Here is a 20,932-nt window from a genome sequence, read left to right on the forward strand (position 1 = left end):
ATACTTGTTCTGACCTGAAAAATTGCTTACCACTAATTTGTGATACCTACATGTACCTGTAACACCTTCAAATTAATTCTTGCCTGCCTGTGGAGACTACTTGGATTTCAGAGCCTTTATTTTTGCCCAGGATGACTCTAGCCACTCCTATGCCAATCAGCTGTCAAGTCACAACGCTTCTACAGACTACTGAGGCTCTTCGCTTTCAGACTATTGGCTTAGTGCCAGCCTGGAGAAAAGTCAGGACCCTATGTTCAGACTGGGCCTAGAATCCAATGAGGTGTCATAAGGTCAATAAATAATTAATATCACGACAATTAGATATAAAACACTCATGCACTGCTGTTGATGTAGACATTTTTTAGGCCATGACAGGTTCACTTTATGTAAGAAATCTTCTGACTTGCTTCATATCCTTCAAACCTGCTGTAAAATTAAACTTTGAATTTTATCTATGACTGTGGGGTTAGAATGGCTTTTGCTAAATGCAAATGATAAACGGAGTTCAATAAATGTATCCACAAGTGTGCACATAATAAAAAGAGTGCAAACATGCTAAATCCAGCAGAATGGTTTACGCAAGCAGCCAAGTCCCCGAGTAGCAAGGGCTGTATCCATTGGGGTTAATTTACTACAACTGGAGAGTGCAAAATCTGGTGCAACTGTACATAGAAACCACTCAGCTTCCAGGTTTCAGCTCTGGTTCACATACATGCGATTTGACATATCGAATTGCATGTCAAATCGGCAACTGCCACCAATGGCACAGTCCTAATCGATTCCAAAAAGTAGTTTCTGTACTACTTTTTGCGATTTTGAGGTGCGATTTCCATTGACATCTGTGCAGAAACCCACACAGATGTCTGTGAAATCACAGCCGAAATCAGGACTGACATGCGGGAGGGAAATCATGTGATCCTGGGCTTATTGTCAAAGCTTAATTGAACAAGCTGAAGTTAGAAGCCGATTGGCTACCATATGCACAGCTGCATCAGATTTTGCACACTCCAGTTTTAGTAAATCAACCTCAATGTGTCAGTTTCTTTTTTTTTTTCCTTGCCATAGATAATGTAATGGTTGAAGGCCAAAACTATATATGCATAAAATACTGAAATATTCTATCAGATCTTATGAATGGGCACAAAGAAGAGACTGTACAAATAACAGGTGATACTAGTGCTGTTCCTCAACAATAACTGTATAGCAATGTTTAAGAGACTACAGTAGAGCCCTCTTCCATTCCTGGGGGCCAAGTTCCACATGTGGTCCTTAGTATTAGGAGTGGTAAAAAGTTTCTAATGGCAGTGAGCTCTTGCAGGACATGTCCACAATCTCTGTCTTCGGAGTCAGGTTTTCAAGCCATAACACCACCTGTAACATGTTAGCCGTCTCTGAATTATTCTGCAGCAGTATAAATACTGATTATGTGGACCCCTTTGATACTTTTATGGACTGCAAAGTATGGCAAATAAGCCCCCCTTAATTCCAAACACTGACAACCACTGGCCTTAAGAGTATGCACACATAAACCTGGCTGCTGTGTACTGCATAAGAAATCATTACACAACAAAGACATCCACGTTAGGCGTATACCATTAACCTTCAACCCAAGAATTGAAAACCCTGGCAGACATCCTTCTGCTGCATAAATCGCCACTGCCTTATACATGGTATGATTATCAGCAGAGACAATGTAACCTTCTCCAATTTCAGCCAGTGTGTGGGCAAGCCATACGGTTGTCTGAGTACCTATCTATGGTACCATCCTTTCAAAGAAGCGAACATGCTGATCTTTCCTTTTGAAGATGATAGTTACCCATCCTGCTAATTGTTTGATTTCAATGCCTTTTCATTGATCTGAACAAGTTTGCAGATAAGAATGTCTCTTTAGGTGACTTTCCTGTTCTGAAAATTGATAGCCAACTCAGTGACTCAAAGTATTGAGACTCATGAGCCATGACTATTAGGAATTTTCATTTTTAAAACCATAATGGTAGCCTCTGCATGCGCTCTTGAAATGTAGCCAACGTATGATAACATTGAGTGAGAAGACTTCGAACCAGTGGGAAGAACTTAAGGACCAGCTCTGATTTTTATGTACATGACTACCTATGTGAGTGGATTTGGCCACGCCAGGCCTGCATTTATTTTATAATATTGCTGCATTTTATGAAAAGGTGACAGTGATTTACCACATAACAAGGCTGTTGGTACGTTACAGTGGTAGAACTTGTGATCTATACAAGATCATTGATTTCTTGGGTGTTTGGCCACTTCTGATGTAATTTGCAAAGTTGCAATGAGATTAACAAAGCATCCACAGACCTTTTAGTACTTAAAGCAGACCTTCAGTCATTTTTTTCATCTTTCCATCTATTAAATCTTCTGCCCATGTTTTAACTTTGGATAGTAAGACATTTTTTTTCTGCCAGTAAATACATTATACAGCCCAGTTTCTCTTTGTCTGGCAATTTGCCTAAGCTAATGACATCATGCACAGCTCTCCCTCTCTCACTTTGTGAGAGTTTGCCAGGAAGGGAGGGGGGCAGGAGAGTGGAGAAAGGATAAGTTATAGAAGAGCCAAGGAGAGCTGCAGAGCTGGTGGGGACTGGATGAGGGTGGAGACAACAGGAGACTGCAGAGATCCAGATAGGAGAAATGTGCAGGCAAGCAGTGGTGTGAGTGTCTGTGTCTCTTTGTAAATCCAGGAAGTGAACAGGCAGCAGCTTCAGCTGCCCAAAGTTAAAATGGCTGCAGCCAGACTTAGTGCAGGGAGATTTCTACAGCATATTTGGCAAGTACAGAATCACAGTATATATGTAATAATATATAATGGCAAAGATGTTTTTTATTACAAATTATGTGAGCAGTCTGCAGTTCCTGTTTAAAGCGGAGTTCCACAGTCTAGTGATGTGACCGCCCAAAGCCCCGCTTCTCTCCCTAGCCTCTCCGCAGCGCCGGCAGCTTTACAGCCGGGTGCACACAGCGCATTTCGCACAGAGACTCCCAATTGGTCAGGCAATATTCTGGGACCTGCGACTTAACCTAGAAGATTGCAAGGAGGGAGGGGGAGAGAACTTCTGCTCGAGGCGCCTAGGTGGCTCGAGCGGAAGCAGGTACATGTCAAAACTAGGTACCTGCCCCCCCCCCCCCCAAAAAAATTGACATGCCAAATGTGGCATATTTGGGGATGAGTAGTCCTTAAAGCAGAACTTCTCTTTTTAGGTGGAGGTCCACTTTAAGCATATAAATGTCAAATACATTTCTGAACATGGGGGATAAAAAAGCTCATGTAGCAAGTTTATGAATCGGGGGCTTGCAAGCTGTTGGGTAACTAGAAGTCACAGTATGCTATGTAGGCCAAAGACTGTCTCTGTGGGTATGATGAAGGCTAGTAAGGGAAAATGGAATTTATAGTTCAAGCATCACTGGTTAGCTCTCGGTTATCTGCAATCCGATTTAATACAAACTTCTCATACTAAATTTGTAATAAGCCTCAGAGTTTTAATTTATAGATTCTTATTTTGCTTCAGATTGATCTGTTACAATAAATACAATGGTCCATAATAAAATATATATTCCACCTTGTTTCATCAGTATTTTGTGTTGCAAGAAGTGTGGGACATAATAGTAGCACTTGAAGTTGACTAAGGGCCTGTGTCGATGAGCATGCTCTTGACATCAGTTTGAGGTGCTTCTGAGAGCATTTGCAATTCACTGACAGGTGCATTTGACCTGCAAAACTTGCACAGTTTTGTCTTCACATTTTAAGTGCACTGCTGTTTCTTACTCTTGTGGAAAAAAAGGAGCAATCCCCATTCACATTGACTTAAAGGGCATGTTAACTCAGTACAAGCACAGTACATTTTAATGTAGGAAATGGCATGTGAAAACCAAAATTTAATTGTAGCTGTGTGAAAGATAAACTGTTTTGAACCTTTTAATGAGGTTTTATCCTGTGATCACGTGTCTGCATCGTCCTCCATCAGTTCTCTCCTCCTCTAGAGGGGGCGTGTCCCACTAGTATGTGAGCAGGCAGCGTCTGAAGTCACACACAACAGGGACATACATTTCCTGTCTGCATAGCAGTCTCGTATATGTATTCCACACAGCCTGCAGCTCTCCTCCCCCTCTGTAATCACTTGCTGGCCAGCTCCTCTCTCCTGTCCTGCAGCCGATCTCCACTCCACCTTACACAGTGCCCAAACATACACTTGATTCTGCTAAAAGTCTACATCCCTCCCTTTTCTCCAATCACTTGCAATCCAGCTCTTTCTTCAACTCCTGCAGACGATCTCCCCCTCACATAGTGCCCCAATTACATTCACTGCAGCTGAGAGTCTGGCCAGTCTGCAGTCCTCCCTCATCTGTAACAACGGCTTCAATCTCTTCCTGCAACTGTTCTCACACACTTTCTACACTTTACAACTGCTTCCAACTGATCCTAATCCATCTGGAGGGGAGATGTGTGATTACGGGCTGACAGCTCAGATACAGGAGAAGAACATTCCCCGTGTATGCACTATAGGGAGTTTCTGCTGTCTATGAGCAGAGCAGGGCTGGGAGGAGGCATGGCACTACACAGACTACAGTAGCTAGAGGATGTCGAGCATAGGTTCGCCCCCCTCTATATCTCCTAGCTGGCACACAAGGAACACAAACTGACCACGTTATGAGGGCCATGCCATCATGGCTAACGTTGTCAGTTTGAAACAGGAACTCAGGGAACTGTCGGGATGAGCAGCTATTTTTCAGCATCCTGCTCAATAACTCATTAATCAGTAGGCATAATAGAAAGCATATATGGGTTTTTCATTTTAGGGTTTACAAACACTTTTTAGTTTTTATATATATCACAAATTGGGCTGTGTAAAAATGTTGGACATTTCATAAATGTCATAAATCTGTAGGCTGGCATCATGCATACAACCTGAATATCTCTTTAGGCACCTCCCATGTTTCTCTGTTCCATTAGCCTGTCAAATTGATTGAAATAGACCATTGCTTGATATGTGTATATATCTTCATATATATATATGAACAGATCACATGTAACTGTATATTGTATGCAAGTACATCATTTGTGTAATGACATTTCAACAGTCACTCTATAATGTCAGAACTGGAATTGTAATCTTTCTCAGTTTTGATCAGAAAAAGGGAAGGGTTAGAACATCTGTTAGGTCTTTATTGCCAATGCCAGTTTTTTTAATAGGCCTCAACTCTTCCTCACTTTATCGTAGACTGAAAAAAGTTTTATTTGTAGTTCTACTTTAAGAACAAAGTGAAATGGATAAATGCAAATTAAAACAGAAAACAAAATCAATATACAATAATTTACGACATGAAAGACACTGTTTATGTTTGTTTATTATAAAACCTTAATTACATTTATATTAAAGTCCAAAATAACTATATACAAACTTCTAAAACAAAAAGAAGAAATTCAACATCTGCTTAGACACACAAGTCTTCCAAACTGTAAATGTACATGTGGATGAATGTGCAATTCTCAGAACTATTTTCACCTATGAAATCTAAATGACAATTCTGAGGGTCTATCCTCACCTGCAACACCATTCAGAGTCATCTGAATTTATAGTAACACAAATGTTCGAGTTTCACCATACACAGGACAAAATTCCAATGTTGTCAGATATACAAAACTGATGGTGGTGGATGATACACCTATCAAGAAGAACTATATTAAGTATAATAAGGCAGTCAGCTTTGAGTTTTCCTGTCATTTAAAAGCACTTGCATGAAAACAGACCATATCCAACCAAGTGGACTCCTTTCTTGTACCAGGATTTTACCTAACAGTTAATCTGGAATAATCTTAAACAGTCTTTTTGTAAGGCAAAATTGTCCCTTCTCATGCAGATAATTTATTGCAGAGCACAATAAAAAAAAAAAAAGTGAGACTTCATAATGGGCAAAAGTTAGCACTCATCTTCTCATCCCTAGTATTTCAGAGAGAGAAAGTTATTGCCAAAAATCTCCTCTGGGAGATTTACCCTCACTTTTTGTTCCAGTGACCAAAGTCTATGGGATAGTAAAGGGAAATTTCCAAACCAATATTAAAAAAAAACCCTGATAAAAATCTAGCCCTTCCCCATTTGTACGAAATAGGCGTTTTCATTGCTGCAGATTTCACCTTGTTTCCTGTCCTTATGACCACAAGAGAATTCATGGAAAATATTCCCATAACAAATGCAGTCAATGATTAAAAAGAACAGACTGAGAAAAGAATCTGCGTAAACAAGATACCAGCATGCATAACAAAACGTGGTAGCCTAGGAGAGCCTGCATATAACTGAAAAATAAATACCGTACAGCAAAAGGTGGCATTCACGTCAACTCAGACAGGCAAAGAGTTAAGAAAAGAAATGAAAAAGTGATTAAAAGTTCTCGCTTTTTTTTGGCTGTAACCTTAATGATCAAATAAAGAATCTTGGAATTAAAAAAAAAAAAACAAAAAAAACAAACAAACTTTAAATTTTTCTCTTCCTTGCAGCTCAGTACTGGAGTCTCAGGACACTCACCTTTTGCTTTATCAGCAGTATAAAAACTCAGAAAGACAGGAGGTTTTATTCATCTGACTTCATCCAAAAACTAAGATACAGGTGCATCTTAAAAAATTAGATCATCATCCAAAAGTTAATTTATTTTAGTAATTCAATTCAAAAAGTGAAACTCCTATTTTATATAGATTCATTACGCACAGAGTGATTGAATATATATATATATATATATATATATATATATATATATATATATATATATATATATATAATTAGCTAATCAGCTAATTAACTCAAAACACCTGGAGAGGTTTCTTGAGCCTTTAACTCAGGGGTCTCAAACCGGTGGCCCTCCAGATGTTGCAGAACTACAATTCCCATGAGGCATTGCAAGGCTGACAGTTACAAGCATGACTCCCATTGGCAGAGGCATGATGGGACTTGTAGTTCTGCAACAGCTGGAGGGCCATCAGTTTGAGACCCCTGCTTTAAATGGGTCTCAGTCTGGTTCAGTAGGTTACCCAATCATAGGGAAGCCTACCGACTTGACAGTGGTCAAGAAGACAGTCACCGACACCCTCCACAAGGAGATCATTGCTAAAGAAGCTGGCTACTCACAGAGTGCTGTATCCAGGCATATTAATGGAAAGTTGAGTGGAAGGAAAAAGTGTGGTAGAAAAAGGTGCACAAGCAACAGGGATAACCACAGCCTTGCAAGGATTGTGAAGCATAGGCCATTCAAGAATTTGGGGGAGATTTACAAGGAGTGGACTACGGCTGGTGTCAGTGCTTCAAGAGCTACCACAAAGACTTATTCAGGACATAGGCTAAAAATGTCGCATTCCTTGTGTCAAGTCACTCCTGCACCAGAGAATGCCGGAAGAGCCTTACCTGGAGGAGGAGAGAAAAAAAAGACTTGACTGTTGCTCAGTGATCCAAAGTCCTCTTTTCGGATTAAAGAAAATGTTGCATTCAATTTGGAAATAAAGGTCCCAGAGTCTGGAGGAAGAGTAGAGAGGCACAGAATCCAAGTTGCATGAGGTCCAGTGTGAACTTTCCACAGTCGATGATTTGGGGAGACATATCATCTGCTGATGTTGGTTTCACTTTTTGACTTAAATTACTAAAATAAATTAACTTTTTGGATGATATTCAAATTTTTTGAGATGCACCTGTACATATTGACTAGACTTAGGATTTGAGTTGCCTTTTTGCAAAAAAAGAAGTGACTAGCTTTGTAACAAACTATTTTTGGGTTTACATTGTCAGTTTCAAAAGACATACATTTCAGTATTAGGTTATACAAACTATACAACAAAAACAGAGAAAACCAAATATATACACGGACACAGTGTGTTCTTGATGCATGGTATACAAGTACAAAAAGTACAGGTCAAAATGTTCTGAAAGAAATCAATAGTTCTCTATCCAGATGCCAGCAGATGAAACGTTGAATTGTGAATCAGAATCAAATGAAAGCATTGTACACGGTATAAGAGTCCAAACTTCCATGCACCGGTTAGCGGAGTGTCCCCTTACCTAATCATTAAAGTAAAACAGACAACTCACAATAGGTTTCTGGTAGCAAAAGGTAATTTTTTTTTTTTTTTTTTTTATCCAAAAAGTGGGCAAAAACGTCTTCTAAGCTACAAAACAAATTTCCAATCTCTTTCATGACTTTCCTTAAATTCAGAGAAAAAAAATAAAACAGGCTTTTCATTGTGCAACAGGCATAGTAACATTAACAGGCACTTGGCTGGTCTGGGGGGCTGGAGATCCACTGTTCACTGGCTGGGGAGGTGCAGGAACGGGTTCCTGCATGGAGATGTGAGTAATGAACCGCAGGCGTAATTTTAAAGCGGGTCGCAGATTGAAGATGATCTTTTCCACCTAAAGAAAGGAGTCACGATTAAGCGAGATACACTTTAAAATGAGACATTAATAAACCCCAATATTTTAATTTCCACAATCTACTCATTAGATTCAGTCTGCTTAAGTACTTTGACTTTGCCACTTTTTAGCATGAATTATGGCGTGATGATCGAGCTACTTTAACAAATCGCCAGTCTGTTGCCAAGGGGATTATGGCCCTAGTAGCTTTCTGAGCTAGGAAAGATTAACCACTTCAATACAGGTCACTTTTACCCCCCTCCTGCCCAGGCCAATTTTCAGCTTTTAGTGCTGTCGCACTTTGAATGACAATTGTGCAGTCATGCAACACTGTACCCATATGAATTTTTTTTTTTGCGCCAGATAGAGCTTTCTTTTGGTGGTACTTAAAGAAGAACTGCAGACTGCACACAAATTTATATAAAAACATATTTGCCACATATCACCACTGGGTTTTTTTATTTTTTGCAAATATTTTGAAGAAAAAAAAAAAAGTGTTTCTTAGCTTCTGTCATAAAATACGTTATTTTTCTTCTTCACTGATGAGGCGGCACGAGCGGGCAATGATAAGCGGCACTGATAGGCTGCACTGATAATCAGTGTAAAGAATGTATTCACTGTGCCTTGTCAAGCCTTGCCAGTTATCAGCTCTCCTTACTATACACAGACACAGTGTGTGAGGAAAGGACTGCCGATAATCAGATAGTCTGTTTGCATGTGACTGTACACAGCTGACCACATGGTAAAGGGGTGATTGGCCCTTTACCGTGATCAGTTGTATCCAAAGGTCACGGACCACAACCGATGCTCATCCCAGGGGTCATGTGGGAGGCACGATTCTGGGAGAAAGTCAATGGACCTCCCTTTCAAAACTGGGGAGCTGCACTGTAGCTGTCTTTCAGCTATAGCTTGCTAGGGAAATGGTTAATTTCTCATTTGGGAATCCCCAAGTATAAAAATACTCTGTTTATAATCTTATGGACAATAACTGTCAAATAATACTGAAGAAACATCATATGCTTCTTGCCATATCCTAATACAAAACAGAACTCTACTTACTTGGTCTTTAATGCTGTCTCCAGTGAACATATATTTCATGTGATATAGGAAGTCACAGATGGGTTCAACAAAGTTCAGGTGCTCGCTACACTGATCTACATTCAGCAGCATCTCATAAAACGCCACGCCAATCTACAGTGGCATAAAGAATATACATTTTATGAAACAGTATAGACATTATAATTTGCTCTTTTTCACAAACCACGATTTTCAGTTATGAGGTTCAATAAAAATAATAATTCTGTTTATCATCTACACAATATATTCAAATCAACTCATGTATGAATTATATAAACATTAATTTAAATTATTCAAGCTTCAAGTGTAAAGAGAATCAGGAAGGTTCCCTCTAACAGTGGGAGTTCTCAAAGTTCCCTCTCTACACCACCACAAGCACAGACCAATCTACTAGCCTTTGTTAAAGCGTTTGTTACCCTTAAAAGGAGGATCTTGTTCCTTTAAAGCATATTATACAGCACAGTGTTTGTGCTGTGTAATTTGGCCCCCTGTATCACCTAAAAACCTGGCTGATTCTGCCTGGTTTTGCCCTTTCCCCTGTAAACTGAACACGGTTTATCATGGCTGCTGAGCCCTGACACCATGGTCAGTTTAGGTGCCTCCATCTGCAGCACTACTGTCTGCTCTACTCTCTGCTCTCCCTCCTCCCCACCCTGTGAGCTAGTGACAGTGCCCATCCCCCCTCCTGCTGCTGAAACAACATCTACATTTTCATATTATCCGCTCTGTCTCTTAATCCTGTGTGGCCCTGTGTGTGTGTTATTTATAAAAAGAATTGTGATTATACCTGATTTCAGAGTGCCGCTTGGCGCTCAAGTGACCGGCCAGCTCTAGTCTTCTCAGGACTGACGTCAGCGGGGGAATCTCGGCCCCGCCTGCTGCAGCTGTCAGACGGAGAGAGGAGAGAGCCAGCCGATCACATGAGCGCCACTCTGAAATCAAGTATAATCAGCATTTTTTTTATAAGACACACACAGAGGTCAGAGTGGCTTAACAACCACCACCAAGTAAAGGAAAAGTACACAAAATTAAAGTCTTGTTCCCATCTAAGCAAATAAGGGCAGTTGCTAGTGGTGTTGATATCTTAAGCCTGACTCTCAAAAAGGTTGAAGATATGAATACCTGAACGTTTTTCTTATTTATTTTCTGACACATACAATAAATATTGTTAACAGAATCAAATGTGTTTGCACTGAAAAAAAAACAAAAAAAAAACAAAACAAAAAAAAAAAACCAAAAAACTATCCTTTAGGTGTCCCCCTACAGGCTGATACATGTACAGCAAGAAAACCATTAGATTTGGTTATAAGCTTGAATGCCAGCTTCTAAAGATTCAGCTGATGGGTGTGATAAATTAGCCTTAGTGTATTCAACTAATGACTGTACACAGTTTCAGTTTTCATCCTTCTCTTTTTACCTTAAGCCCTGGCTTACATTGGTGTGATTTGACATGTCAAATCGGAGGCAATTGCCGACAATGGCACCGTCCTAATCGGTGCGACACCTCATTTGCAGCGCCGCACCGATTTCAAAAAGTAGTTTCTGTTTCTGTTACTTTTTGTGATTTCGGGGTTTGATTTCCGTTGACATCTGTGCAGAAACCCGCATAGATGTCTGAAATCACGGCCGAAATCGGGACTGACATGCGGGAGTGAAATCGTGCAAGTTCAGCTGAACTTGCACGGCTTAATTCCCGCAGCTCAGTGTGAACCTGGGCTAAACAACATTTGCAGGAGTGCCTTATGTGGCCAAACAAAAGGCCATTACCTCTATCATGCACCTTGTCCGTTCTTGTTGAAAACGCTGAAGGAATGGCCCTATTAAATGGTAGACATATAGCAACTGATACTCAGTTTTCACAATGGGTATGAGAACTTCTGGGAGGAACCTAAAAAAACAAAAAAAAACAAAAAACAAAAGGGCCCAAAGTAAATGATTGTGCTGAAAGTTTAACTGAGAACAAGATGAAGCAAATTAGTTTGTGAACATATAGTTGAACACTAAACAATCCACCTGCCTAGTAAGCTGGTCGATCCTTTAAAGTGTTTGTAAAGGCTATGTCTTTTAATAATATACAATACTTACCTGCTCTATACAATGGTATTGCACAGGGTGACCCAAACCTCCTCTCCTGGGGTTCCCCCCTTTGGCACTCTAGGCTCCTCCTCATCACTGTGTGCCACCATAGTAAGCTGCTTCCTACGATGGCACCTGCAGGCTCGACCCCAAGCTGAGCTGTGTGCATCCATTAAAACACACAGCGTGGCTCGGCCTTGCTCCCCACTCTCTGCTCACAGGATTTGATTGACTGCAGCAGCACTCATATCTAATATGTGCAAAGACAAGTATTTACATATTCTAGACAAGCAGTAAAAATACTTAAAACTGAACTTCTGACCTCCCTGCAGTCTTGCACAGTTGTACAGGCTCATCTCCTGTACTACAAATGCTTAGTAAGATTTCAGTGCAAAGTTGTGAGCATCTCTGTGTGGATTAGAGAGCTGAAACAAGCTAGAAAAAGCTAACTTAATTGTCTGGCTGGAGGACTTCCAGCATCATCTAACTCTTTCTTTTTCAGTCTGACTGTCCCTGGCTGCCCCTTTTATTCATTGGATTTCAGAAACCATGGAGGCTCAGCATCACATGTGGGCGTTACATTAGATGAACTGCAAGAAAATACAGTCTGTCTAGAGAACACAGAACTCCTCTAAATTGACAGCCATCTATGAAGACAATTTGATATTTGCATAACTTTTTGCAAGACATAGGCTATAGTTGGCATTAGGGCAGAGAGCCCTTGAGTGTAGTACAAAGGAAGGGTGCTGTAATTTATTAGGAAGCTATGTACAGCACCCTGACAGTTCCTTCAACAATCTGCCTGCACTGCATGACATAATTAGGTCCAAAATAAGGTAATGAAAACAGAAAGCAGAAACAGCAGAAACCTGGCAACTTGCCATCCTTGTAATTTAAACATACAGAAAAAGTTTGTATACTGTTAAAAACCAAGTGAAACATGAATAGACTTTTTGTTGTGAGCTATGAGAGCGAATTACTTGACAGTACATGAAGATAGAGAAGTTAGGGGTGGCTTTTACTACCTGCTAGAAATATGAAAATATGTAGATATTCATAGTCTGGGCAGAGGTACCACATTAAGTATTAGGGTGGCTGCAAACCAGCTGATCCCAGAAAGCAGACACCCAAAAACATTTGCTGACTGGGACATCAAAAACCGGAAGGCCAATTGCACCTGAACCCTTCCTCATTATTCATCTTTCCCAAGGGAAGGTCCAGGATGCTCAAGACTCACAGGAATTGGGTTTATTAACTATGAGAAGCATTCCCCCTGGATGTAGCAGTGAATCTGTGGGGCACAGTGCCTAAAATCAGGGAGCTGTCTGCATACCTTTGTTCACATTGAAACTTGAATAAACTTTTTCTGTTAAAAAAAAAAAAATCAGAGAGCTGTGTTTTTTTTTATTTTTTTTCAACAGCTGGCATAATTATTATTTTTAAGAATTCAAATTGTAGATGAAATTGGGCTTTAGCAGAGGAGAAACATGCATTAAATCAATTTCATTTTCAAACTTAACATATGGGTTTGATTATGATCATAAAGATTTTGCAATATTCATTTTCCCTTTAAAACCTCCACTTCTGCGTTACTTTCATCACAGTCTGTATTTCACAACCAAGCATAGTGACGACAGTAGAACTTGTACATACTTTGGAATGAGTGACAGTTGCCCAATGCTTGAATGATGCCACACAGCATGCGCCAGAGCCAGTGTGTAACTGCAGTTCATTTCTGAGTAAGACTTGTGACAGGCAGTGAAATCAAACAACTGGAAAGGATAACCAACCCACTCCGTCTCTGAGGTCAGGCTTGGACTCTGGAGCACACTAACAATGCGGTCATGCAGAACTATCCAGTAGGGTTCCTTAAAAAAAAAAAAAAAACGAACAAAACATTTAAAGACTAATAATCTAATGCTTGTAAGAGCAAGAGACTCATTTATACCATACTAAAAATGTGAAATTAAAATTTCAGATTGAACTTTTTAAAAACAGCTATTTTTTTAAATGTACTATGCCAAGTTTGTTGTTTTAAACCAAGCACTATTTATTAGCAAAGAAAACTGTGGCAAAAAAAAAAAAAAAAAAAACCATCATACATCACTACACTGCTACATAATGACCGAACAAATGCTTGTCAAACAGCAGAGCTCAACTGAAGCTTCAACAAATCTATGCAAATCTATAAACTCAGAAAAAATACTGCGCTATCCCTTAAGTCAAATAACCATGCTATAAGTGTGTTTAGTGAAAAAACAAAAAGAAACCAAATGCTGCTGCAGCCTTAAATGTGAGACAACCCCCACCTCAAAAGCTATAAAATACAATAGGCTGTGCTGCTAATAATTGACCCTGATCATAATTGATAAATGCGACCCGATACCACTCTAGTGTAAATAAAATATAAGAGAATATATCAATAATTGCTAAAAAACTTAGATCACATAAATTCAGACATTCAAGTGAAAGAATTGTATGATGGAGAATAGGAATCAATAACCAAAAGATTATAATAAGTCCATATACTCAGGATAAGAGTCCTTGTTGGTAAAAATCTTTCTAATAGAGGGAAAAAGACACCTTTCTTCAAACAGTGTGAGGCAGGAAGACGACAGATTTGTCGAAACGGCGTAGGGAGGAGCGGCGTGCTGACGTCACCACCACACCACGCTGATCCCGGAAGAAACGGGCAGCAGCTGAGAGCCGGCCGGCGCAAACTGTTTTTAAAGGCGAAATTTGTATCACACATACTGTAAGTGCATCTCTTATCTTTCTTATTTTAATAACGTTTACTGTATCACGCTATGGAGCATCTTTTTTTTATGCATATCTATGTGATGTGAGCGTTAACACCTCTACTGAGTTGATTTCCTGGAGTGGTGACCTGTGAAACACATCCTATCAGAGACCCAGTGGCTGGGGGACACAGCCACTTGCTCGCATGATCTCTGTGACAGGAGATCTATGGATTCGGTAAGGGGCTGATTTAATTTGAGGTGGAGGAACTTCTCACAACGGCACGCTCCCTAGGGAGACAATCCTTGCATGCCTCACACTGTTTGAAGAAAGGACTTATTATAATCTTTTGGTTATTGATTCCTATTCTCCATCATACAATTCTTTCACTTGAATGTCTGAATTTATGTGATCTAAGTTTTTTTAGCAATTATTGATATATTCTCTTATATTTTATTTACACTAGAGTGGTATTGGGTCGCATTTATCAATTATGATCACGGTCAATTATTAGCAGCGCAGCCTATTGTATTTTATATGCAAATCTATGCAGAGCTATGTTACACATTACTACTCACTTTCCAAACAGGGAAGAAGTCACATGAAGTGACGAAACGCATTAGGGCAGGGCTTAGTGACATCATCACGTAACAAGAAGGAGCGACTTCGATACTGGAATTTTTTGATGCTGTGATTTTTTTTTTCCCTTAAAGGGGGCATGCACACCTGCATATGTAATTCATTCGTTTTTAAGATGGTGCACTACTGTGGATTAGTGCACCAACATTGTGGGTGCATTTTATGAAGGTTTAAAAAATATATAATTTTTTTTTTAAGTGATAAAACACTATGTGTGGTTGCTATGTTTTTTGAGTGCGACAGTGGAGAGCTTACTTGTTCCGCCAGATAAATATAGAGAGCTCTGGAGAGATCAATCTGAATATGAAATTGGTGATTTGGAGCAACCATTATTGACCCATTAAAGAGGAAAAAGTGCATTGTGACTTTTGTAAGGTCCAAAATTAGGGTGAGCGTGGAGAGTGATTGGTGGTGGTTCATGCTGAAAGAGATCACTTTGATGCACGTGGATCAACTTGCAAGCATATATTGGATGTTATGGACCATTCGTGTGATTTGTAATAGTTTAGTGTTGGTGGCATCCTCTCACAAACACATTGGAATTTATAAAAAAAAAAAAAAAAAAAATTATACGCCAGGCGTAACTAAAAATGTATGCTTCAAGAACATACACTCCTGGGGCACATCACAGCCTGGGAAACCTAGTACAATTTTAAAACAGTGTTGGAAAGTATAAGTATATAAAGTGTTGCACTACATTAATCAGTTCCCACCCAGGCCATTCCTGGCATTTCTCTCCTACATGTGAAAAAAGAGTCAATTTTTTTGCTAGAAAATTACTCAGAACTTCCAAACCTTGCTATATATATATATATATATATATATATATATATATATATATATATATATATATATATATATATATATACACACATATACATACACACACACACATTATATAGGAGCATTGAGTATATTAAAGGGGTTGTAAGGGTTCGTGTTTTTTCACCTTAATGCATCGTTGCATTAAGGTGAAAAAACAAGAACCCTTACAACCCCTTTAATGCATTAAGGTGAAAAAACACGTGTCAGTGACCAGCCCAGCCCCCCCCCGTTTTACTTACCTGAACCCTCGAACTTGTCCCACGGGGATGTGCTCTCTCTCTCTGGCCAGGGCTCTCGGGTGTTGATTGGATAGATTGATAGCAGCGCAGCCATTGGCTTCCGCTGCAGTCAAACAAATCCAATGACGCGGGCACCGGGGGGCGGGGCAGAGTCGGATGCCGAATGCTGGACTCGGGAGCGTGCCCACAAGGTAACCACACAGGAGAGCACTTCTCCCAGGGGGTTATCTGATGTGGGGAGGAGCTGCAAGAGCTGCCGAGGAACCCCAGAAGAGCAGGTTCAGGGCCACTCTGTGCAAAACAAGCTGCACAGTGGAGGCAAGTATGATATGTTTTTTTTTTTTTTAAACCCGAACCTTTAGTAAGATATTATGGTCACTTTTACGTAACCCTATGATTTATTATTGCATAATTGAGTGTTTAACCACTACCGCCCATAGGCAGTTATAAGATGTTCTGGACTTGAAGTAGTTATACCGGGATGATGCCTGCAGCAACATCCCGGTATAAAAGTATCTATCTTTTCAGCCGGTGATTCCCTCTCATGTAAAAGCCATCCTAGAAGCTGATTAGCTGCTGGATTGCCTTCACAGGCAGCGGGAGGGGACGTCCCCCCCACCGCTCTCTGGTGTCTCTCTGGGCTCTACTGTGTGATCGGAGAGCCCAGCATTCGATCCGGTGGCGGGTCACCACAGAGCTGACCATGGACCAAATGGTCCCCGGCCACCTCTATAACCCTGGGAGGCCGGAAGCTGCCCATAGGGCTTATTTTACACCCTGCAGGCTACATGTCATGCGGCACTCTCATCCTCCATAGTGTTGGCGTTGTGACCACTCCCTGGGGGATTTTCCCCACGTTTTCTTGTCCTGTCCGGTTATCACTGGGTTTTGGTCAGAGGTGTTGTCTGTCATCAATATGGTATTGATACCTACAATACCCCTCTCCACGGAGATCTGCATTACTGGGTGTGATAGAAAACCTGATTCCTACTACTGCAGAAAGAACACTGGTTGGTCTCCTTTTTTATGCCAAGAAAGCTATTGCGTTACATTGGAAGAAACAGGCCCCCCCTTCAATCTCCTTTTGGAAAAGCTTAATAAATAATAGTCTCCGACTCTATAAGGATATCTATGTGAATAGGGGTTGTCCTAAGAAGTATGATCAGGTTTGGTCAAAGTGGTTAGCTGATCCTGCTATGGCATCATCGTGACTGGTCGCTTCACTGCCACGGTCACGGCTTCCTTGAGTTCCTCCTTCCTCAACTAGGATGGAGCCACTCACGGAGGGTTAGCTCATATCCAGGGACGATGTTATATTGTATTGTACATTTCTATTTGATACAATGACCCTTTTCTCAACCACATACCTTTGTAATTCATGTACATACATTAGCCATAAAGATGTTAATGTTTCTCTAGCACCCCTGCGTGGGTAGCATGTTCTTCTTATATTCAAGTTTGGTTTGTTTACTTTGTTTTTTAAGTGTTCTTGCATAGCAAGACTACTTACTGTTATCTCACATATATATTATTATAGCCAAATTTACCACCCTAACGCCTCCCACAGCTTTTACACTACATAGACAAGTAATATACCGAAACGTGCGGATTGTTCCTGAATGGTGTGCTATTACTTTGTGGAATGTTTCACCAAATTTTTCACGAAATATCGTCGTTTTTGCGGCAAAATTGGTCCCATAGAAATGAATGGTGAAATGTTCAAAACTAGCGTGGGAGGTGACAAAAGCTGACAACCCCATGATCATACCACCCTAACTCCTCCCACAGCTTTTAAACTACATAGACAGTAATATACCGAAACATGCGGATTGTTCCCAATTGGTGTGCTATTACTTTGTGGAACGTTTCACCAAATTTTTCACGAAATATCGTCGTTTTTGCGGAAAATTGGTCCCATAGGAATGAATGGGGAAATGTTCAAAACTAGTGTGGGAGGTGACAAAAGCTGACAACCCCATGATCAGCCAAAACATTATGACCACCCCATGATCAGCCAAAACATTATGACCGCCCCATGAAAAAAAAAATTATTTTTGAAAATAAAAAAAAATCATTTTTGAAAAAAAATTTTTTTGAAAAAAAAAAAATTTTGGAAAAAAAATGTTCAGCTAATGAGGGGACGTCATCAACTTTTTTACTACTATTTATACTTTTTAAAATATTAAGCTTTTTAACACTTTTCACAGTAACTCCAGCCACTCCAACCACACAACAGTTACTCAAGCCACTCCACCCAGTTACTCCGCCCACTCCAGTTGTAGAGGCAAGAACACTTTTCACAATTTCCCCAGAAATTGTGGCTTTTCTAGTTTATTATTTGTTTTCTTGTGTACGTGAAGAAAACTAAGCACATTTTCAAAAAAATAAATAAAATAAAATAAGGCTGTAAAAATGAAAAAAAAAAAATATATAAATAAATAAATAAATACAAAAAACGTAAAGCACCCCTAGCTCCTCGTTCTTGTGCGCAGAAGCGAACGCATACATAGGTCAACGGTTTTTGCACCACACGTGAAGTATCGCCGCAAACAATATAGCGAGAGCAATAATTCTAGCACAATGACGTCCTCAGTAACTAAATGGGTAACCCGTAAAAATGTTCAAAGCGTCCCCTATGGCGGTTTTTAAAAAAAATACCATAGTTTGGCGCCATTCTATGAGTGTGCGCAATTTTGACATGTTTCGTATCTATTTACTCGGCGTAACATTATATTTTACCAAAAAATTGTGTTGGAAAAAAAAGCACAAATACCTTATAACATAAAAAATTGCATCGCCATAATATATATTATATATATATATATATATATATATATATATATATATAAAAAACTTATTTAGCAAGGTTTGGGGGTTCTGAGCAATTTTCTAGCAAAAAAAAAATTATGCTTTTTTCACATGTAGGAGAGAAATGCCAGGAATGGCCTGGGTGGGAACTGATTAATGTAGTGCAACACTTTATATACTTATACTTTCCAACACGGTTTTAAAATTGTACTAGGTTTCCCAGGCTGTGATGTGCCCCAGGAGTGTATGTTCTTGAAGCACACATTTTTAGTTACGCCTGGCGTATAGAGTTAAGTCTTAGCTCATGGGCATCTTGATCTTGCTACAGGGAGGTCAACAAGAATGCTCTGTAAGATATTAAACAGTGCTCCACATTTAGCAAATCCCCTAATAATTTCAAACAAGATTTTCTGTGAACTCCAGTTGTCATATTTGAGCAGGGGAAAGCTGAGCTAGCTTAAAATCTATTAAAAATGTATCCAGATCTGCTGCAAAATTAATGTCCTACGTGACATTGCAGTCTTTCCTAACAAAAAATGTCAGGACAAATACAAAAAGGTTATTTAATGAAAAGATGACATCCTAAAAAAAAAAAAATAAATAAAAAAAAAGGAAGTGGTTAAATCTGTAACAAACCTAATCATACAGAGAAAATGATCATGCTAAAATAACCAAAGAATAAAAAAAAAAAGAAACAGCAAATGAATAAAAACATAACATGAATAAGCTAAAGAAAACATTAATAACTTAGGCCCCTTTCACACTGGGGCGGTGGGGGTAAAACAGCGCTATTTTTAGCGCTGCTTTACCGTCGTTTTTGCGGCAGTATTCGGCCGCTAGCGGTGCGGTTTTAACCCCCGCTGGCGGCCGAAAAAGGGTTAAAACCGCTCGCATAGCGCCGCTATAGCTGCGGTATAGCCGCGCTGCCCCATTGCTTTCGAAGGGCAGGAACGGTTTAGGAGCGGTGAATAGATGCGGTTTGCAGGAGTTTTTTTTTTTCTCCTGCCAGCGCACTGCTTCAGTGTGAAAGCCCTCAGGTCGGTTTGCAGACGCTATTTTTAGCGCAATAACGCCTGCAAACCCCCCTAGTGTGAAAGGGCTCTTATGCACTCTATTTCACTGTTCTATTGTTCTGGCAAACAAATGTCATCAAGCTTTCTTAGCTAGCCGTTATTGACACTGACAAAGATTCACAAAGAGATGGACTGCATGTTTAGAGTGCAATTGCCCTGCCCTGCATTTTTGGAAAACTATTATTTCATAAATACCAGGGATCTCCAAACTTTCCAAAGGGCCAGTTTATTGTTCTTTAGACTTTAGGGGGGCTGGGCTAAGGCCAGCGGAAGTGAAAATTTTCCTGGCATCAGTAGGAGTAAACATCAATATATTTGGTGTTGGGGAGGAATCCTGCCACATTGTTGATATCATTGGGAGGAATAGTGCACCATTATTGGTGTCAGTGGGAAAAATTTTACCCCATTGATGGTGTCAGTTGGCAGAATAGTGTCTCGAATCAGTGGGAAGAATAATGCCCCAAGGGCCAGATAAAGGCAATCAAAGGGCCGCATCCAGCTGTAGGGCTGAAATTTGGAGACCGCTCATATATACTATGCATTGCAAGCTTCTATGCATACAAAAAAAGCTTAACCGCAAGCAGATATAAATGATATTAAGGGGCGTGGCCTGGACATGAGACGGTGAGGACGCGCATCGTGTGAGCTCCGGCGCCAGCGACTGGAATCCTTACTTTTACACATAACCCACGACTCCTCCGCACACATGCCAGGCACGGGCAAGAAGTCGGGTAAATCCCACGCTAAAAAAACCGCTCCGACGAGCTCTATCAAGCGTTATCTCGCTACCGAACCTGAAGACCCTGGTGAGTCAGACGGCCTAGGCCGCTCGCCTTGTGGGATGAGTGTTAGCTCCGCCCCTCGCCATAGGCCGGAGACAAGACACCGCTCTCCGGTTTCCTCGTGTGGATCAGACAGGGAGAGAAGCCCGGGAGAGGGCTCGAGAGTAGCGGACTTAGTAAGCGGACTCCCCACTAAATCAGACCTTGCCCTGATGCTATCGGGCCTGGAAAAGGTAATCAAGAAAGAACTATCAGCCGTT

The 20,932-nt window shown here is 40.3% G+C and overlaps 1 protein-coding gene across 2 annotated transcripts in view; it reads right to left on the reverse strand.

Annotated features, from left to right (window-relative positions):
* Positions 1–5,351: 5,351 nt before the first annotated feature.
* MED23 (mediator complex subunit 23) overlaps positions 5,352–20,932 on the reverse strand; it is a 151,868-nt gene continuing 136,287 nt past the window's right edge. For both annotated transcript variants that reach the window (XM_073627286.1, XM_073627285.1), the window contains 4 exons: positions 13,221–13,435; positions 11,259–11,379; positions 9,474–9,605; positions 5,352–8,414 (listed from right to left, as the gene is read on the reverse strand). In XM_073627286.1, coding sequence (XP_073483387.1) covers positions 8,241–8,414; positions 9,474–9,605; positions 11,259–11,379; positions 13,221–13,435 — 642 coding nt within the window. In that variant the 3' untranslated portion in view covers positions 5,352–8,240. The remainder of the gene's footprint in view (positions 8,415–9,473; positions 9,606–11,258; positions 11,380–13,220; positions 13,436–20,932) is intronic.

This window comes from Aquarana catesbeiana, linkage group LG04, assembly GCF_042186555.1.
Source record: "Aquarana catesbeiana isolate 2022-GZ linkage group LG04, ASM4218655v1, whole genome shotgun sequence".
In the NCBI taxonomy this organism is placed as follows: domain Eukaryota; kingdom Metazoa; phylum Chordata; class Amphibia; order Anura; family Ranidae; genus Aquarana; species Aquarana catesbeiana.